Source organism: Xyrauchen texanus, chromosome 20, assembly GCF_025860055.1.
Source record: "Xyrauchen texanus isolate HMW12.3.18 chromosome 20, RBS_HiC_50CHRs, whole genome shotgun sequence".
NCBI classification, from domain to species: Eukaryota; Metazoa; Chordata; class Actinopteri; order Cypriniformes; family Catostomidae; genus Xyrauchen; species Xyrauchen texanus.
Window position 1 is genome coordinate 43,131,426 of NC_068295.1, and position 21,283 is coordinate 43,152,708.

Consider the following 21,283-nt stretch of genomic DNA (forward strand, 5'->3'; position numbering starts at 1 on the left):
AGGTTCAGCTTTCCAATCAGGTGCTGGGGAATGATTGTGTTGAATGCTGAGCTGAAATCTATGAACAGCATTCGAACGTATGAGTCCTTATTGTCTAGGTGGGTGAGGGCCAGATGGAGGGTTGTGGTGATGGCATCGTCCGTTGAACGGTTTGAACGATACGCAAACTGCAGTGGGTCTAGTGAGGGGGCAGCTGGGTCTTAATCTGCCTCATGACGAGCCTCTCGAAGCACTTCATGATGATGGGTGTAAGTGCGACGGGACGGTAGTCGTTGAGGCAGGACACTGAAGACTTCTTTGGCATGGGGATGATGGTGGTGGCCTTGAAGCACGTTGGAACAACGGCGCTGCTCAGAGAGATGTTGAAGATGTCGGTAAGAACATCTGCTAGCTGGTCTGCACATCCTCTGAGCACTCTGCCAGGAATGTTGTCTGGTCCAGCAGCCTTCCGTGGGTTGACTCTACGTAGAGTTTTCCTCACATCTGCCGTGGTAAGACAGAGCACCTGGTCGTTGGGAGGAGGGGTGGACTTCCTCGCCATCACGTCGTTCTGCACTTCAAACCGAGCGTAGAAGTCGTTCAGCGCATCTGGAAGGGAGGCATCTTTGTCACAGGCAACTGATGTTGTCCTGTAGTTGGTGATGGCCTGGATGCCCTGCCACATGCGCCACGTGTCACCGCTGTCCTGGAAGTGACTGTGGATTCTCTGGGCGTGTGCGCGCTTTGCCTCTCTGATTGCCCGTGACAGTTTGGCCCTAGCTGTTCTTAGGGCTGCCTTATCGCCTGCTCTGAAGGCGGAGTCTCGGGACCTCAGCAGCGTGCGCACCTCCGCAGTCATCCACGGCTTCTGGTTGGAGCGTGTGGTGATGGTCTTGGAGAAAGTGACATCATCAATGCACTTGCTGATGTAGCTGGTCACTGATGCTGTGTATTCCTCCAAGTTGGTAGAATCGCCATATGTTGCAGCCTCCCTGAACATGTGCCAGTCAGTACACTCAAAACAGTCCTGAAGAGCAGAGATGGCTCCTGCTGGCCAGGTTTTCACCTGCTTCTAAAGCGGTTTTGTGCATCTGACGAGCGGTCTGTATGCTGGAATTAACATAACAGAGATGTGGTCTGAGTAGCCGAGGTGGGGGCGGGGCTCCGCCCGGTACGCGCCTGGGATGTTTGTGTAAACAAGATCAAGCGCGTTCGCCCCTCTCGTTGCAAAGTCCACATACTGATGGAATTTAGGGAGCACTGTCTTGAGATTTGCATGGTTGAAATCTCCGGTGACAATAAACAGTCCGTCGGGGTGAGCGTTCTGCAGTTCGCTCATAGCCCCATACAGTTCACAGAGCGCTTCCTTAGCGTTAGCGCTGGGGGAATGTAAACTCCGGTTATGCAAACAGTGGTGAATTCCCGTGGTAGATAAAAAGGTCTGCATCTAACAGTCACAAGCTCCAACAGCGATGAACAGTAACTAGAGACTAGCATAGAGTTCTTGCACCATTCCGTGTTGATGTAAACACACAAGCCACCACCGCGAGTCTTACCGCAGAGAGCTGTATTTCTGTCGGCACGAAACGAGGCGAGCCCGTCTAGCTGAATGGCAGCATCCGGAACTCTGTCGCTGAGCCACGTCTCCGTGAAAACAAAGACGCAGCAGTCTCTAAACTCACGCTGCGTAGCCTGCTGGAGTCGGATATAGTCCAGTTTATTGTCCAGGGAGCAAACATTTGAGAGCAGGATAGACGGGAGAGCCGGCCGGCTAGGGTTTGTTTTTAGCCTAGCATGGACCCCCGCCCTCTTTCCGCGCTACCGCTTTCTCGCACACCGCTTACGACGTCCTCTCCCCCGGCCACCGGCATCAGGCGACGCCGAGGGCTGGAGGCCTGGTCTCCGCAGCAAGCCGAGTACGCGTAGCGCCTCCTGCAGGTCATCATGCAGCTTGGTTTTTGCATGAGTCTTATATTTGAGTAGTGTCTGGCGATGGTAGACACGAACACTGGTTGCTCCGATGTCCATGTGTTGCAAAAGTCGGGCTTTTTTTAACAAAAATAGCACCATTGTGGATCCGGAGTGGCCGCTGCGTGCTACCGCGCCGCCATCTTGGATTCTAAATGTTCTGTTCTAATCATTATTTTTATTGCACATCTCCACTTTGACATCGCATCGAATAATGGTTCGCTTTTTTTAGGACACTGACAGATCACAATATTCCGTTTCTCTAATACTAACAAACTCAGTTTAAGTATTCTCATTTCGCTGTAATTGTGCAATTTAAAACAGTGAAGGCCATATTCCTAGAGAAGCACATGACATTCACTTCGGAGCTGGTAACAAGACCACTCAAGTCCCCCGGTGGAGGGCTGGGAGGAGAATCCTTGTTTCATTTTCCGCACCGCCTTCGGGCTGTGGCACCCACATTCTCAATAAAGGTCGATTTCCTCACACCCTGAGTCATCCAGCCGGTGTGCTCTGTTCTCATAGTAGCACCCCGGCCCCAAAACTCTACAGTCTCGGCTCCCCGGACGCAGCTCTCTCGCCTCCAGACCCATGAATGCTCAGCCCCGGCAGGCCAGCGCTGACGAGTTCCGATGACTCCTCTCTAGGACCTCTTCCTCAGTCTCTTACCCGCCCCCTGCCGGGTATGCGGAGGGAGGTAAGTGCTTTGAGTCTTTTCTCAGCACCCAAGCTTCGGGACGCTCTTCTGCCACCCGACCCGCTATTACCTGCTCCCCCCCACCGCGAAGCCCCACCTGGTACGTCAAAAGCGATCGTCCCGTTAGTGCATCTAGCGCGGAGTTTGGACGCACGGCATTCGCTACCTAACCCGTCACGATGGTTGACCAGGACCATCCCACTCGGCTACGCGACTCATTTTGCTCTGCTCTTGCCTCATTTTGGCGGTATTCGTTCCACCTCTGTACACGGCAAAAAAGCCAGCACTTTACGGGCAGAGATCACGATTCTGCTTGTCAAGGACGTAATAGAGCCCGTCCCTCCAGCCGAGATAAAGAAGAGTCTCTACTGCCCTTACTTCATCGTACCCAAAAAGGTGGCGGTGGCTAAGGGAAGTGGGCATCAGCATACTCAACTACCTCAATGACTGGCTCATCCTGCTCACTTTCGAGAGTTACTATGCGTATCTAGGGCTTCAGGTCAACTGGGAAAATTCAGAACACGGCAAATCACCCCTTCTTTCCGTCAGACTTTCAACCCTTGGACAGACCTCTGCTTCCTGTGGACCAGGGTCCCCTTGCAGCAGGTGTCCAGACGTATCGTGGTCACCACAGAAAAATATTGGAAAAATTGGGAAAAGAGCAAGCTCGCCCCGATTCAGAGCACGGCAAATCATCCCTTCTTTCCGTCAGACTTTCAACCCTTGGACAGACCTCTGCTTCCTGCGGACCAGGGTCCCCTTGCAGCAGGTGTCCAGACGTATCGTGGTCACCACAGAAAATATTGGAAAAAAATTGAACGTAGAAGTTTTTAGTCGTAAAAAGCGTGCCATGACAGATTTTTTTTTTGTGAAACACTGCTTTAGACATCAATCTTTGTGTTTACATGAATATCTCACCAAGATGAGTATTTTGGCTGAATTTTTACATGTATTTCATGTGCATATCCGCATTACGAGCGTTGTAAGTGCACAAAAAGACCCATAATAGTGCAATACCGTATTAAACATATTAAACATAATCATATATATATATATATATATATATATATATATATATATATATATATATATATATATACACATTTGTTGCCTAGATCTTTGGGCTGTGATTTGGGTACTCACCTAAACAAGCCTCTTTAATTTCTGTTTTGTCTGTCCTCTGTATAATCTTCACCACAAATATCACAGCCAATGGTGTGAGGAATGAAATTGCCTGCAAAGACAAAAGGGTACAATATCGCTCTGCAGCTTTCCTGACCATATAACACACAAAGCTGTCATGATTATGAAAAAAAAAACACACTAAGGTTTTCAGACTCCAATTAAAATGGGACTTACAAAAGTATTTTACATTTGTCTTTCAGTTTTCATTGTTGTGAATAGTGTTGGGTATGAACAAAAAGGCTATTCAGGTATGAGTATTTGAGAGATATAATCCTTCATCTCCAAAAGCTGTTAAAGCCAACTGTGGCCCCATTTACCAAAAATCAGTGCAAAACTATCCCTGCTGGAAAAAACAGATGACACCTATTGCAAGCCCTTTCATCATTTAATCATGTGCAGAATACGAAATATTGGGAGGGTTCCTTTAATGGGTGTTTTATTAATAAATAATGGGAGGGGGAAGTTCATTTAATCTGACCAATCACACAGCCAGAGTAAGAGTATATAAACTGCTGCTTACCTCTACGTAGCATTGTGAGTTTCCGGCATTCGAACCTGCCCATTGTCAACAGACCGATGCAAGTGACTCGGATTGCATTAGATTGCAACTCTGCTGCAAAGCATTCGCCTTTATCAGAACAGCTCTTCCATCTTAATCATCTCATCTCAACAGAAGCTGCCACAGCAGCTCATTCGTTTCACAGCATCGACTGCTACCACTTTAAGTGCTACTTTTACTCCGTCCTTCCTCCGAATCTATGTTTGCCAGAGCAGATCATTGCATGAAGCTGCTTCCGCAACTGGCTGTTTTGAAGCTATACACATGTGAGACAACTCTCTACCATCGCTCATATGTTCTCTCTAAATTTCCACCTGGAGTGGTTCATCGCGTAAGCCTACCTCCGTGAACGGGCACTGCTCCGGCTCATGCCTCTCAAGTTGTATTACTGCTTCATTTGAGTACAAGTTAAACAAAAGATTAAACATTTTATTAAACCATCATTCCAATCGTCCCCAACATTTCAATGGTTCTCTCACACAGGAGATTCCTGCCAGCCTCATTATCTCCCTGCGCAGCTTGTTTAGGGTGTGATCCAGTCAGACCTGTTTGTCAAATTCTAACAAGAATATCATAATTGTTCTCCCTTCATTCCATCCGAAACACAGGGGCAATCAGAATCAGCTTTATTGCCAAGTATGCTTACACATACAAGGAATTTGACTTGGTGACAGGAGCTTCCAGTGTACAGCAATACAAACAATACCAAAAACAGCAGCAAGACATAGGTAATTAAAAAAAAATTAAAAAAAATAATAAAAAATAAATAATTATACATATACGTACATACACTCACCTTCATACATACCCACATACACACACGTAGTGCAAATCTATTACAATCTGTAATATAAAGAACAAAAATACAGTATATTATGTACAGAGCAATGTAAGTAATGGCAGAAGTGGATATGTTGGATAATATAAATAGACTTAAACTGTGTATTGCACATAATTATTGCTCAATGGGGCAATTTAATTGTTCATTAGATGGATAGCCTGAGGGAAAAAACTATTCCTGTGACTGATGGTTCTGGTGTTCAGAGCTCTGATGCGTCGGCCAGAGGGCAACAGTTCAAAAAGGTAGTGGGCAGGGTGAGTGGGGTCCAGAGTGATTTTTTCAGCCTTTTTCTTCACTCTGGAAGTGTATAGTTCTTGAAGGGGGGGCAAGGAGCAACTAATAATCCTCTCAGCAGACCGAACTGACCTTTGTAGTCTTCTGATGTCTGATTTCGTAGCTGCACCAAACCAGACAGTTATTGAAGTGCAGAGGACAGACTCAATGACTGCTGAGTAGAACTGTAGAACTTCCTCAGCTGGCGAAGGAAGTACAACCTCTGCTGGGCCTTTTCACAATGGAATCGATGTGTATCTCCCACGTCAGGTCCTGTGAGACGGTAGTGCCCAGGAACCTGAATGACTCATTCTAATCGACTGATCCTCTAATTACAACTTATTTTCAAACCAACGCAGACATTTTAATGAGAGCTCGCTTCTGCGCAGCACTCGCTCTGACCATTACACAGATTACTGCTTATACAGTAATTCGAACAGACACGAACCACGCCCAACTCATGCATAATCATTCCACAAACTCGCCTCCTCTCAGGATTCCAGTATGCCTTGCCACGCAGCACCGATAACACAAACTAAGAACTGCTACAACTTCCACTCATCTCTGCACTATATCATAATTGTCCCTCCCATTGAACACTGCGTAGTCCCGTGCCCGGGGATACAGCCCGTTCATATCACAAATGCCCACACAATCACGTATCCTGAAATTGCCTCGCATCTGTTCCAGACGGATTAGTTTTTCCACGCAACCTATTATCTCTGCCAGCATCCATCCCTCTACCCCTTCCTATTAATTGGCCTCTGGAGCGGATTCCCATGTGAGGCTGCCTCTGCTGGAGAACCTGTTCCAGACTTTATCCCCCTCCCTTCTACCATTTTAATCTCTCCTACTCCAGAACCGTTCCCTGCACGAGGCTGCATCCGCAAGCAAACTTTGTCCCAAATCCTTCTTCTAGAATCAGACTTCCACTACACCGTGTAAGGTGGGGTGCCAATGTGTTTGCATTTAAAGGCAAAGAGCAAATGTATGATCTTTGAGAAAATCAACATATAACTTTCTCACAATTAGCAACTCTTCCTGAGGCACCACACCCCACAGAGTGAAGATTGCAAATTCACACCTCATTGTTGCCCTTCCACATCTGTCCAATTCTCTCCTCTCTCCTCTTCATCCATTCCCCTTCAGCTCAGAATCACCTCAAAATCACCTAAGATCTGTATGTAACAATATATCTGATGTATACAAATAATGTAACTAGTGTTACATGTTTGGTATCATTTAAAATGTCTCAGTGTGTCTGGTATAGTGTTCTTATTCCCAGGTTTGTAAAACTTAATGACAACAAAGTTATAAGGTCTTTGCCAAATACTGAATAATTCTGGAGGTCTATCCCCCTCCTTGAAGGTTTAACACCAGGATGTCAGGAACCCATTCACCCCCAAATTCTCATTGTTCAAAGGATAATACCATTTGGTACACAATATGTATTCTGTCTGGATATTTAAGGAGGGCTGGCCCAGAGCTCAGGGAGTCTGTAGGTAGACTTCCCACACGATCGTGGTGTGAAGATTTCGTTGCCAGGTAAATGTTTCTATAAATTCCTACATTTCTGAATTGTTGTAATTATATTTGACTGACTGATGATTTCACTCTATGAATTGGATTTTGAACTATTGTTATATTTACCTGGTCAATAAAATAAATTTTATTCCGACTGACTCTGAAATAGTTTTCCCAAGCAGATTAAAAGATTCGTATGTTACCGCAAGTCTGCGTCAGATTAGTGACTACTAATATTTGGCATCAATTCAAGTGTACGTGGTTTGCAAAGACAAAAAGGGTATTTCCGTTTAGAACAGCAAATGCTGTTTGGCCAATCTAAATTTGGGTGTGTCTTACCTCTGTTTTATTTTGATGTTTCTCCAGATAAGTGTACGTGGGAAACACGCATGGCCAATCCTTAGCTATTACAAGAGAAGTTATGTTGGTCAACTTACATCTGTATTAGTGGCCGTGACCTCTACGGAAGAAAACGTTAAGTTAAATTCAAGTGTATGCAATTCCAAGGGGGCTATACTGAAGTATCTTTGATTGTGTAAAAGTGAATGTGACTGATCGCATGTATATAGCAATTACCTCTGTTTGATGATCAAATACTGGCCGCTTGTGATTGTGAGACCCGCAGTGTAGAGAAAAACACGCGAGGACCACAAAACAAAATAGTTTCCTAATCTGAATGGGTAAAAATATAATTAAAGGAGTTAAAAAGAATAATAAAACATTCGCTCACTTTTAATGATGCTCAGAGATGCTCATTAAAACCTTTTTCATTTATGGAGTCATATGAAATAACAAGGTAATACATAAGAGAAAATGTATTTCATTTAATCTTGTTGTGTTGCGTAACAAGAAAGACAGTAACGCGCAGAGACCTTCACCCGTATTATTGGCATTGGTCCGTTAAATGGGCTTACAAACGCAAACAGTGCACACGCTGTCCAGGCACCGCAACTGCGACATCTTTCTGGCTGTGCGACCAAACTTCCTACTGCACTGCGCAAATACGCTGTTCAATCTCCGCAACCGTGGCATCTTTAGGGCTATACGACAAACTCCAATACACGGCAAGCAGTGCAAATGCACTGCCCAAGCACCGCAACTGTTCAAGTGCCACAATCTCGGCACGTCTTTCCGACCATATGTCTCAGCTCCCATGGCCCTGTAACCCATAATATGCCACTCATATTAAACAAACCTTAACCACCTAGTGATTGACAATCAGGCCCTAAACAGTCCACCACAAGCCAGCATCTCCAAATCAATAAATTTCTGTCACGATTCCCAGTTGTCTGCTCAGTGTTTCTCCCCTGTCACCTGTCCCGAACTACACTTCCCATAATCCCCTGCCCTCATCACTGCCAGTGTCATTGTTCTCACCTATGTTTAATTTAATCATTATCCTTCTGTGTATTTAAGCCCTGTTATTGTCGGTCGTTTTATGTTGTGGTTGTCTTTGACTGTGTTCCTGCCGTGCCCTCCGTGGATGTTTCTAGTGTTTATATTTTTGTTATCCCCTCGTGGATGTTTTATTTGTTCCCTGTGTTTTGATTTATTCGGTGTTTTCTTGTTTATTTAATAAAGAACTGCATTTAGATCATCACTCCTCGTCTGAATCCTAACAATTTCAGTCAAATTTCGCCTAAGATATGCCCTGACATTGAACGCTGCACTTAAGGAATCAACTCATTCGTATCGCAAAGTGAGTTCTTGGTAGACAGGCTCTTCCTGTTAATGCTGTGTGATTCCGTGCTTGAGGATTCAGCCCCTTTTCGCATGGGGAGTTTCCTTAAATACATCAAATATCACTTCCACAAGAATCTAGTGTCCTACCATCGAATGCCTTGCGGGCCCATGCCTAAAGATTCAGCCGCTCATAGCTCAGAGCAAGCTCAGTAAAATACTGCTAAAATATCCACGCTCTCCCATTGAACGCTGTGAGGTCCCGCACCTGAGGATTCAGCCCGTTCATATCGCAAACGCATGTACAATGGTATTGCCATAAACGAGGGCATTTATTTTCATTATCAATCTGCCAACTCCCATCCAGGCCTTCCAATCGGTAGCACACTATCTCCATTACAGAGTCAAGTCAATTTTATTTGTATAGCGCCTTTCACAACACACATCGTTTCAAGCAGCTTTACAGAAGATCAGGCATTAACAGATGATAAAACTGTAATGTCTATAATGACGATGAATCATCATTGTGTAATTAGATAAAATACGATTGTTAATCGTGTTTAAAAATAAGTGAGCAAGCTGAAGGCGGACTGTGGCAAGGAACACAGAACTCAATAATATGTTGATTAATGGAGAAAAATGACCTTGGGAGAAACCAGACTCACTGTGGTGGCCAGTTCCCCTCTGACTAACATCATGAATATAATTTAAATATTACTTATGTAAGTTAAAGTCAATGTTTAAAATTATTAAACTAAGTAAGTGTTAAAAGGGTCAGTGTTTAAACATCAATTTTGTTTGAACTGTAAGATTAATGACTAATGTCTTTGAAGTCCATCCTGGATTAACTGCAGAAGTTCAGATAGATGCAATTGTCCTTAATAATTGGCTGATGAAGGCTTTTGTTGGCAATAGTTAGTCTATGCATTCCATTTCAAGATCGTAGTCCATCAATAGACCGAGGTGATGCAGGCAGAGATCAGGGATATGAAACGCAGTTCCATCTGGCCGGTAATTTCGGTGAGGTTCGGTGTGGTCCACCCTAAATCCAAGGTTCAGACAATGGCATATGAAGTATCCCATGTCTTATGGTTGGAGCTGGCATCAGATTATCCTCTGAAGTCCATCATAATAGACTGAAGTGATGTTTGGCTGGCACCGGCTACATTTAGTCATAATCATTCAGCCAGTTCTGGTGACCTCTGGATAGGAGTCCCGAGGTTGAGGCAGGGAAACAAATAAAATAATATTAGCATAGATGCCATTCAATTTATTGCAGAGTTATAAATCATGATCAATGTTTCTGGTTTCTGGTTCCAGAAGACCCAACTAAAGCAGCCCAATTGTGGGTTGGAGGATAACTGAGGTGTATCCCTGGCTAAATAGATGAGTCTTTAGTCTAGACTTAAACTGAGGGAGTGTGTCTGCATCTAGAACAATGTTAGGGAGACTATTCCATAGTTTAGGAGCCAAATATGAAAAGGATCTACCTCCTTTTGTGGATTTTGATATTCTAGGAACTATTAACAGGCCAGAATTTTGCGATTGTAATGAACGTGATGGAATATAGCGTGGTAGAAGGTCACTTAAGTACTGCGGAGCTAGACCATTCAAAGCTTTGTACGTAGTTAACAGAATTTTTAAATGAATACAGAATTTAACAGGTAGCCAATGTAACGATGATAAAATGGGGCTAATATGATCATATTTCTTGGTTCTCGTTAGCACTCTGGCTGCTGCATTTTGAACCAATTGAAGTTTATTTATTGATCCCAGTAATGTATTACAATAATCTAGTCTTGAGGTCATGAATGCATGAATTACTTTTTCGGCATCAGCAACAGAGAGCATGTGCCGTAATTTAGCAATATTTCTTAGGTGTTATATCTGATACCAATGTTTGTAGAACAGCATTCTTCCACCTAAGTTCTTCACTGTTGAAGATGATGTAACAGTACATCCATCAAGTGTCAAATTATATTGTAGTGGCTTATTTTAAGAGTTTTTTGGTCCAATAATTAGTACCTCTGTTTTGTCAGAATTGAGTAGAAGGACATTTCTGGCCATCCAATCTTTTATTTCATTGATACACTCTGCTAATTTAGAGAATTGTGAAATCTCATCAGGTTTTGAAGAAATATAAAGTTGCATATCTTCGGCATAGCAGTGGAAACTTATTCCTCGATTCCTGATAACATCTCCCAGGGGAAGCATATACATGGAGAAAAGCAGAAGCCCTAAAACTGATCTCTGTGGCACTCCATATTTTACTTTTGTTTGGTTGACAATTCCTCATTTACATAGACAAAGTGGTAGCGGTCTGCTAAATATGACCTAAACCATGCTAATGCAACTCCACAAATGCCAAAATAATTCTCTGGCCTACTCAAGAGAATGTTGTGATCTATCATGTCAAATGCAGCACTAAGATCTAAAAGCACTAGAAAAGAAATGCAGCCGCGATCAGATGATAAGATCAAGTGATTTGTAACTCTGATAAGTACAGTCTCTGTACTGTGACGAGGCCTAAATCCTGACTGAAATTATTTGTATATACTATTTCTCTGTAGAAATATTTTTGGGAGGATACTAAATTTTCTAGTATTTTTGACATAAACTGGAGATTTGAAATCAGTCTATATTTAGCCAGTTCTCCACGATCAAGTTGTGGCTTCTTAATAAGTGGTTTGATAACTGCCATGTTAAAGTTTCTTGGGACATGTCCTAAGCATAGCGAGGAGTTAATAATATTAAGAAGAGGTTCTGAAATTACAGGAGATACCTCTTTTAAGAACTTAGTTGGTATAGGATCTAACAAACATGTTGTGCCTTTTTATGTTTCGATAAGTTTTGTTAGGTCTTCATGACCAATGACAGAGAAGGATTGAAGTTGCACGTGAGGAAAATTATTAGACACTGTTTTCTGAGGTGCTATGACAGATGATTGCATAATTCCAATTTTATTTCTGATTATTTCAATTTTATCTGTACAGAAATTCATGACGTCATTACTCTTGTGCTGTGACGTAATATCTGGTTCTGTTGAGGCTTTATTCCTAACCAATTTAGCCACAGTTCAGAATAAACATCTAGGATTGTTGTGGTTATTTTCTATGAGTTTACTAAAATATGCTGACCTGGCAGCTTTTAGTGCCTGTCTGTAGCTACAGACACTATCCTTCCATGCACCAAGAAATACTTGGGAAAATACTCCACATGCACCCCATTTTCTGAGCTGCTCTCTTAAGAGCATGAGTGTGATCATTGTCCCATGGTGCAGGGCTTATTTCTTTAATTTTCTTTCTTATCAACATCAACTCCATATGACAGAATTAAATCTAGCGTATGATTATGGCGATGAGTTGGTCCTGTTACATTTTGTCTGAGAGTTCAGAATATCGATAAATGCTAATCCCAATGTATCATTTTCATTATCTATGTGAATGCTGAAGTCACCAACAATTAAAGCTCTATCTAGAGTAACTACAAGATCTGATAAAAAATTTGCAAATTCACCAAGGAAATCAGAATAAGGCCCGGGTGATCTATATACATTGTAGCAAGGACAAAAGACGACAGAGATTTTTTTATTTATATCTGACAGTGTCACATTAAGCATTATTAGCTTAAAAGACTTCTTGCTCCTCTGAGTAACACCAAAAACTTCTCTGTAAATTGTATAACTGTATATAATTGTTTATAAAAATAACCTGTGGGAGTAGATTCATTTAAACTAATATATTCATCCAGTTTAAGCCAGGTTTCAGTCAAACAGAGTGCATCCAATTTATGATCTGTAATCATTTCATTAACAATTAGTGCTTTGGTAGAAAGAGGTCTAATGTTTAGTAGCCCTATTTTTATATGATGTGTATTTTTAATTTGTTTGTTTTGTTCAAGTTTGACCTTAATCAGATTGTATCTAAATTATTTAGTGAGGGTATTGTGTTTGGTAGTTCGGGGAACAGTCACAGTCTCTATGAGATATCTAGGTGATACAGTCTTTATGTGTTGTAGTTTATGTGACCTGTGTGACGTCTCAAGGCAGCTAGCAGATGTTTGGATTAACTAGTTTGTCTGCTTCCTGACCTGGGCCCCAGTTAGTCAAATACTACCATTATTAAAACTATGAGCCAAATTATTAGAGAGGAGAGCGGCACCTTCCCTGGCGGGATGGAGTCCGTCTCTCTTTAGCAGGTCAGGTCTACCCCAAAAACTCTTCCAATTGTCTATAAATCACATTTTATTCTTCAGACACCACTCAGACATCCAGCCATTCAGTGACACTAAGCAGGGAGGGGACCAGAGCAAATTTGCACACCTCTTTAACATTATCTTTAGTGATCTCCGACTGGCGAAGCCGGACATCATAAATGGATAACAATTTTAGAAAATCTACATTTAGCATTAGCCAGCACTTGTAAATTTGATTTGATGTCAGACGCTCTGGCCCCCGAAATGCAATTAACAATAGTGGCTGGAGTCTCTATTTCCAAGTTTCTTACAATAGAATCGGCAATAACAAGGGCTCTTTCAACATGATTCTCAGTGGTTGTATCACTGAGTGTGGCGAATCGATTGGAAACCCTAACAGGAATGGGAGAGTGATGTCTTTTGAGCGAGTATGCTGCCGAGACGTCACCCAAATACAGCCGGAACCAAAGTGTGTTTGTTGCTCTCTGTACTACTCGCATCCGAAACAGTATCTACTGGCTTCTCTTTCTCACTGACCTCCACTAGCATTCAGATGCAAGTCTCTAAATCATTAACCGTCTCCGTCAGCCTGACTAATTCCTTACATTTATCACATGTGAATCCCTCACTGCTGACGGAGGAGGCTTTTGTAAACATGTGACATGCAATGCAGGAAGAAATAACATGAGCGGATGCCATGACTTACCACAAATGTTTTGTTGTTGGTTGTTCCTGAGCGGTGAGGGTTTGAGATTGATGTGAATCTCTCACGCAATTGTTTGTTGTTGTTGGTTGTTCTTGATAAGCGGTGCTTTGAGATCGATGCAATAATCTGTGTACCACAGAGGAGAGAAAAAACGGGTGCGCGCTGAAATAAATGCACGCAGTTCAAACGCGATAAAAATAGAATGCGGATGCAGGTGAAATACGCACGCAGTTGAATCGCGATAAGAGAATAATACAAGGGAAAACACGATGCGTGCTTAAAAATGGCAGATGTTAAGGATTAAAGACTGAAAACAGATATATAAGCGATGCTAAAAAAAATAGCAGGCTACAAAATACACGCAGATAAAACAGTAGAAAAGAGGAAAAACCTGAAACGGGGTAAAATGACAAAGGATATAACGATGAATTATGAACAAAACTATGAATGTCTGAGAATAAGAATAAGCAATGCTAAGCAGCCTAAGCAGGCTACAAACAAAGTCTCGTGCAGCGTGCCATCAGCAACAGTCCAGTGACGTATCCCACTTAAATCCGGCATCTAAAAATACTCAAGCCATTCCTTCCGTATCAGCGCCGCAACCGCAGCAGCCCAAAGGCCTGCACAAGCACCAAATCTGCTCACTAGGCCGTTGGACATTGGACATTGAAAAAAGAGGGCACTTGCTCTACCTTGTCCATATTTAGGAGGCCTTCCCATTCGGATGCTGTGAGGGTCCACCTAGGCCGGCCTGGAAACCCTCCCATCCGTACCGATGCGAAGGCCCTCCCAAACACATACATCAAGGGCTCTCCCATTCGAATCGCAGTGGGGGACCTACAGTGCGAGTGCCGTGTGAGCTTACTCACCTTTATTTGTATCATGGGCTCTCCCTTTTGTACTGCTGTGAGGTCCTTCCTGTTTCAATTGCAGTGAGGTCCCTCGTTCGACTGCAGGATCCGCTCGAGCAGCAGCCGAGCCCCACAAATGTGTGGTTGGCCACTTTTAGCCACTGTGTGGGCACCTCCCGTCAAACGAATTGCATCTGGAGGGATAAATCAATCATTTCTTCTTATTCCTTCCAACACATCACTTCCATGCCTCACGAGGCTACGACGCCAGCGACTTGCTATTCCGTTTCTTGGCTTCTTTTGGGGGACATTCCAGCTCAGTCAAGTCCACTGCCAGGGAGAGCAAGACACATATGTTCACGCTATCCTCACTGCAGGATTACATTACCATGCAAACTACTGAAATCCAATTACACAATAAGAAATCAGATTACATTTAATTAATTTTGGATTACCTCAAGGTCACTTATGTGAATAAAGTCAAGAGAAAAGTAATATGATCTCAAAGACTTTTAATTATGCCTTCTGGATGTTTGAATATTGTTTGAGTCAATTTGTTACAAAAATTTTTTATGAGTAATGATTTTATTGTTTATATAAAGACTTCACAATAGAAAACTTAATTGCTAAAATTAGCATTTACGCTAATGAAAACTGAATTAAAATCTGTAACTCATATCCTGCACATGATTAAATGTCAAAAGGGCTTGCAATTTCACACCACCTTAAGGCGATTACGCTGATTGTTGGAACATGGTAAGTCAAAATCAGATTAACCAGCTGGTATTCCGTTTGAAAAACCATCTAGACCAGCTTGCACCAGGTAGGAGCCATGTTAAACAGCTGGTAACAGATCAATATTTAAGTCAGTTTTTACCATTTATTCTCCTCCCTGCCCAGTAGATGGCAATATGCACAAAGAATCAAAATCACCAAAAACAAAGGTAGAAGAATGTGAAAGTGAAGTGTGATAGTAAAAAAGGGCTTACATTTGTATCTGTTTCTCACCCACAAATATCATATTGCTTCTGAAGATATAGATTTCACCACAGGAGTCATATGGATTACTTTTATGCTGCCTTATGCTGAATTATGACTCTAAGACATTACAAATATTACAGCTTCTTTTTCTGTTAAAGCATAATTTTCTGTAAAGCTGCTTTGAAATTATGTGTTGTGAAATATTTGTTTGTGTTTAACAGAAGAAACGGTCATACACCTCTGGGACTGCATTAGGGTGAGTAAATGATGCGAGAATTTTCATTATTGGGTGAACTATCCAAATCAAATTTACAAGTGCTGGCTAATGCTAAACGTAGATTTTCTAAAATTGTTATCCATGTCGGCACTAACGATGTCCGGCTTCGCCAGTCGGAGATCACTAAAGATAATGTTAAAGAGGTGTGCAAATTTGCAAAAACGATGTCAGACACTGTAATATGCTCTGGTCCCCTCCCTGCTCGACGTGGTGACGAGGTTTATAGTAGATTAGTGTCACTGAATGGCTGGATGTCTGAGTGGTGTCTGCAGAATAAAATAGGATTTATAGACAATTGGAAAAGTTTTTGGGGTAGACCTGACCTCCTAAAGAGAGACGGACTCCATCCCTCCAGGGAAGGTGCCGCTCTCCTCTCTAGTAATTTGGCTCATAGACTTAATGATATTAATTGACTAACTGGGGCCCAGGTCAGGAAGCAGACAAACTGGTTAATCCGAACGTCTGCTAGCTGCCATGAGACGTCACACAGGTCACATAAACTACAACACATAGAGACAGTATCACCTAGATATCTCATAGAGACTGTGTCTGTTCCCGAACTACCAAACACAATACCCTCACTAAATCATTTAGAAAAAATTTGATTAAGGTCAAACTTGAACAAAACAAACAAATTAAAAATAAACATCATATAAAAATAGGGCTACTAAACATTAGATCTCTTGCTACCAAAGCACTAATTGTCAATGAAATGATTACAGATCATAGATTGGATGCGCTCTGTTTGACTGAAACCTGGCTTAAACCGGATGAATATATTAGTTTAAATGAATCTACTCCCCAGGTTATTGTTATAAACATGAGCCTCGTCTGAAGGGCCGAGGAGGAGGTGTTGCTACAATTTACAGTGAAGTTTTTGGTGTTACTCAGAGGACAGGATATAAATGTAAGTCTTTTGAACTAATAATGCTTAATGTGACACCGTCAAATACAAATATAAATAAAAAATCTCTGTCGATCCTTTACCCTTGCTACAGTGTATAGATCACCCGGCCTTATTCAGATTTCCTTAGTGAATTTTCAAATTTTCTATCAGATCTTGTAGTTACTGTAGATAGAGCCTTAATTGTTGGTGACTTCAACATTCACATAGATAATGAAAATGATACATTGGGATTAGCATTTATCGATATTCTCAACTCTCTCGAGTCAGACAAAATGTAACAGGACCAACTCATCGCCATAATCATACGCTAGATTTAATTCTTTCATATGGAGTTGATGTTGATAATATAGAAATTCTGCAGCAGAGCGATGACATCTCGGATCATTGCCTCGTCTCTTGTATGCTGCGATCAGCTACTGTTACTCAATCTACACCACGCTATCGTTTAGGTAGAACTATTCTTTCGACCACTAAAGATAGCTTCACTAATACTCTTCCAGATCTATCTCATATACTCAATAAACCGCAAAGCCCAGAAGAACTTGATGAAATAACAAAAAATTTAAATGCAGTCTTCTCTAGCACCCTTGATGTTGTCGCCCCACTTCGATTAAAAAAATAAAAAAATAAGCCCTGCACCATGGTACAATGATCACACTCATGCTCTCAAGAGAGCAGCTCGGAAAATGGAGCGCATGTGGAAAAATACAAAATTAGAAGTATTTCAGGGTGCATGGAAGGATAGTATCTGTAGCTACAAACACGCACTAAAAGCTGCCAGGTCAGCATATTTTAGTAAACTCATAGAAAATAACCACAACAATCCTAGATGTTTATTCAGTACTGTGGCTAAATTGGTTAGGAATAAAGCCTCAACCGAACCAGATATTACGTCACACCTCAAGAGTAATGACTTCATGAATTTCTTTACAGATAAAATTGAAATAATCAGAAATAAAATTGGAATTATGCAATCATCTGTCATAGCACCTCAGAAATCAGAGTCGACTAATTTCCCTCATGTGCATCTTCAATCCTTCAGCTATCATAGGTCATGAAGAGCTAACAAAACTTATCGAAACATCAAAAGCCACAACTTGTTTGTTAGATCCAATACCAACTAAGCTCTTAAAAGAGGTATCTCCTGTAATATCAGAACCTCTTCTTAATATCATTAACTCCTCGCTATGCTTAGGACATGTCCCAAGAAACTTTAAAATGGCAATTATCAAACCGCTAATTAAGAAGCCACAACTTGATTCTGGAGAACTTGCTAATTATAGACCGATTTCAAATCTCCCGTTTATGTCAAAAATACTAGAAAGGGTAGTATCCTCCCAAATATGTTCATTTCTACAGAAAAATAGTATATATGAAGAATTTCAATCTGGATTTAGGCCTCATCACAGTACAGAGACTGCACTTATCAGAGTTACAAATGACTTGCTCTTATCATCTGATCGCGGCAGCATTTCTCTTCTAGTGCTTTTAGATCTTAGTGCTGCATTCGACCACGATAGATCACGACATTCTCTTGAATAGGCTGGAGAATTATGTTGGAATTTGTGGAGTGGCATTAGCATGGTTTAGGTCATATTTAGCAGACCGTTACCACTTTGTCTATGTAAATGAGGAATTGTCAAACCAAACAAAAGTAAAATATGGAGTGCCACAGGGATCAGTTTTAGGGCCTCTGCTTTTCTCCATGTATATGCTTCCCCTGGGAGATATTATCAGGAATCGTGGAATACGTTTCCACTGCTATGCTGACGATACACAACTTTATATTTCTTCAAAACCTGATGAGATTTCACAATTATCAAAATTAACAGAGTGTATCAATGAAATAAAAGATTGGATGGCCAGAAATTTCCTTCTACTCAATTCTGACAAAACAGAGGTTCTAATTATTGGACCAAAAAGCTCTAAAAATAAGCCACTAAAATATAATTTGACTCTAGATGGATGTACCGTTACATCATCTTCAACAGCAAAGAACTTAGGTGTTATATTTGATACAAATCTGTCCTTTGAAAATCAAATTACAAATGTTTGTAGAACAGCATTCTTCCACCTAAGAAATATTGCTAAATTAAGGCAAATGCTCTCGGTTGCTGATGCCGAAAAACTAATTCATGCGTTCATGACCTCAAGACTAGATTATTGTAATGCATTACTGGGAGGATGTCCAGCAAGATCAATAAATAAACTTCAATTGGTTCAAAATGCAGCAGCCAGAGTGCTGACGAGAACCAAGAAATATGATCATATTACCCCCATTTTATCATCGCTACATTGGCTACCTGTTAAATTTCGTATTGATTTTAAAATTCTGTTATCTACGTACAAATCTTTGAATGGTCTAGCTCCGCAGTACTTAAGTGATCTTCTAACACGCTATATTCCAACACGTTCATTAAGATCGCAAAATTCTGGCCTATTAATAGTTCCTAGAATATCAAAATCCACAAAAGGAGGAAGATCCTTTTCATATTTGGCTCCTAAACTATGGAATAATCTCCCAAACACTGTTCGAGATGCAGACACACTCTCTCAGTTTAAGTCTAGACTAAAGACTCATCTATTTAGCCAGGCATACACCTAATTTATCCCACACTTAGGCTGCTTTAGTTGAGTCTGCCGGAACTAGAAACATTGAGCATGATCTCAAACTCTGCAATAAATTGAATGGCATCTACGCTTACATCTTTTTATTTGTTTCCCTGTCTCAACCTCGGGACTCCTATCCTGAGGTCACCAGAACCGGCTGGATCCAGCACCATTCCTGCTTCATGTTGGACTCCACTGCTACATGTCGCTGAATGATGATGACTAAATGCGGTCGATTGATGGACTACGATCGTGAAATGGAATGCATAGACTAACTATTGCCCACAAAAGCCTTCGTCGGCCAATTGACAGGGACACTTGCATCTATGTGAACCTCTACAATTAATCTAGATGGACTTCAAAGACTTTGGTCATTAATCTTACAGTTCAAACACAATTGATTTTTACTCACTGACACCTTAACACTTAGTTTAATAATTTTAAAACATGATTTTACCTATACATAATTAATATTTACATTACATTCATAATGTTAGCCAGAGGGGAACTGGCCCCCACAGTGAGTCTGGTTTCTCCCAAGGTTATTTTTCTCCATTAATCTACATCTTATGGAGTTTTGTGTTCCTTGCCACAGTCGCCTACGGCTTGCTCACTGGGGTTATTAACTCTTTCCCGCCAGCGTTTAAAAAAAAAAAAAAAGTTGCCAGCCACCGCCAGGGTTTTTGACGATTTTCGCAAAATTTTAATGGCCCATAGAATATTTAATTCCATGAATATATGAAGATGCTATATATCAAAATAAAGATCTGAGCCTCTGCTTTTAGGCAAATAAAAAACGATTTTATTTTATCTTCATTTGTTATTTTTAATGCCATTAAGGCATTAAAGGTAGGCTTTGTCAAAAACAACATTTCGGACAAAAAGCTGAGAAAAAGGCATTTCTATCTACATTTTGAGCTACATTCTCAAAACTCCACTTTACGTTTAAGACGATCGCAGTCTGTTTCTTTGATCAAAGAGTTGCGTACTCTTTCAAAACATGCGTGCGGGTCTTTCTTACCGTATTCCACCTAAAACACGGATACCAGGAAAATTCCGTGTTTGGCGGAAGCTTTTTCATAAAACCCGGAAAATTCCGTGTTTGGAAGGGAAAGAGTTAATATAATTATCATTTAATTATTTTTAAACCATTAAAATCAAATTTTGTCTAAATTACACAATGATGATTAATCGACTTTATGGACGTTGCAGTTTTTGTCGTCTGTTAATGCTGATGTTCTGTGAAGCTGCTTTGAAATGATGTGTGTTGTGAAAGGCGCTATACAAATAAAATTGAATTGAATTGAATTGAATTAATGACCAAGTTGGACCAAGTGGTAACCATGTAAAACCAGCTACTACCTTAAGCTAGTTTTAGCTGGATTGTTCATCAGGGCCATGCTGAAAAGACCAGCATAGACTGGCATGAATTTTAGACACACCAGCAACCTATGTTGGGGACTAATATCCAAAATATGCCAAAACATTGGTATTGTTATCACTCTGTCAATCATTGCAAATTCAGGAGTAACTCCTGTATCACACAATGATTAATGATTCACGCCTGTATTTGAATGCGTTTTTTTCCTCCCATAACTTGCATGTATGTGGCCAGTAAGTCAAGCTAAATGAGGTACACTTACGAACATGACTCTTTTGGGGATGTGGTCTGATTCCACCAGAGGATTCTTATAGAGCCACAGTTCTTCAGGCTGGATGACTATCTCAAAGGGCTCCAGGAACTCTGTGAACCTAAACAAGACCATAAATATTTCTCTCAATGCATTTAAATGGAAGGGTATAGTGAGGTAAGTTTCTATGGTTGAGGGATCATTGATCAAGATCAACAGATGAGATTATGTACCTAACCTCATTTAGAAACATTATTCAGATAATAACAGTATACATCTTATAAAACTAGAACACTGAAAATTGTGAAAGCAAAGAGGCAGGAAAGGAAGCATGTACTTTGCATCTAATTAAAGCAAAGTAAAGGAGTACATTCAACATTCAGGCAATTAATAAACCATTATGCATCTGTTAGTAATAGC

The 21,283-nt window shown here is 41.2% G+C and overlaps 1 protein-coding gene across 1 annotated transcript in view; it reads right to left on the reverse strand.

Moving 5' to 3' along the window:
• The window catches only part of LOC127660596 (phospholipid phosphatase 4-like), a 173,453-nt gene extending 152,455 nt beyond the window's left edge, over positions 1 to 20,998 (reverse strand). The window contains exons 1-2 of the mRNA XM_052150914.1: positions 20,876 to 20,998; positions 3,788 to 3,878 (exon numbers count right to left, since the gene is read on the reverse strand). Of these exons, the coding sequence (XP_052006874.1) occupies positions 3,788 to 3,878; positions 20,876 to 20,998 (214 nt within the window). The remainder of the gene's footprint in view (positions 1 to 3,787; positions 3,879 to 20,875) is intronic.
• Between the last annotated feature and the right edge of the window lie 285 nt (positions 20,999 to 21,283).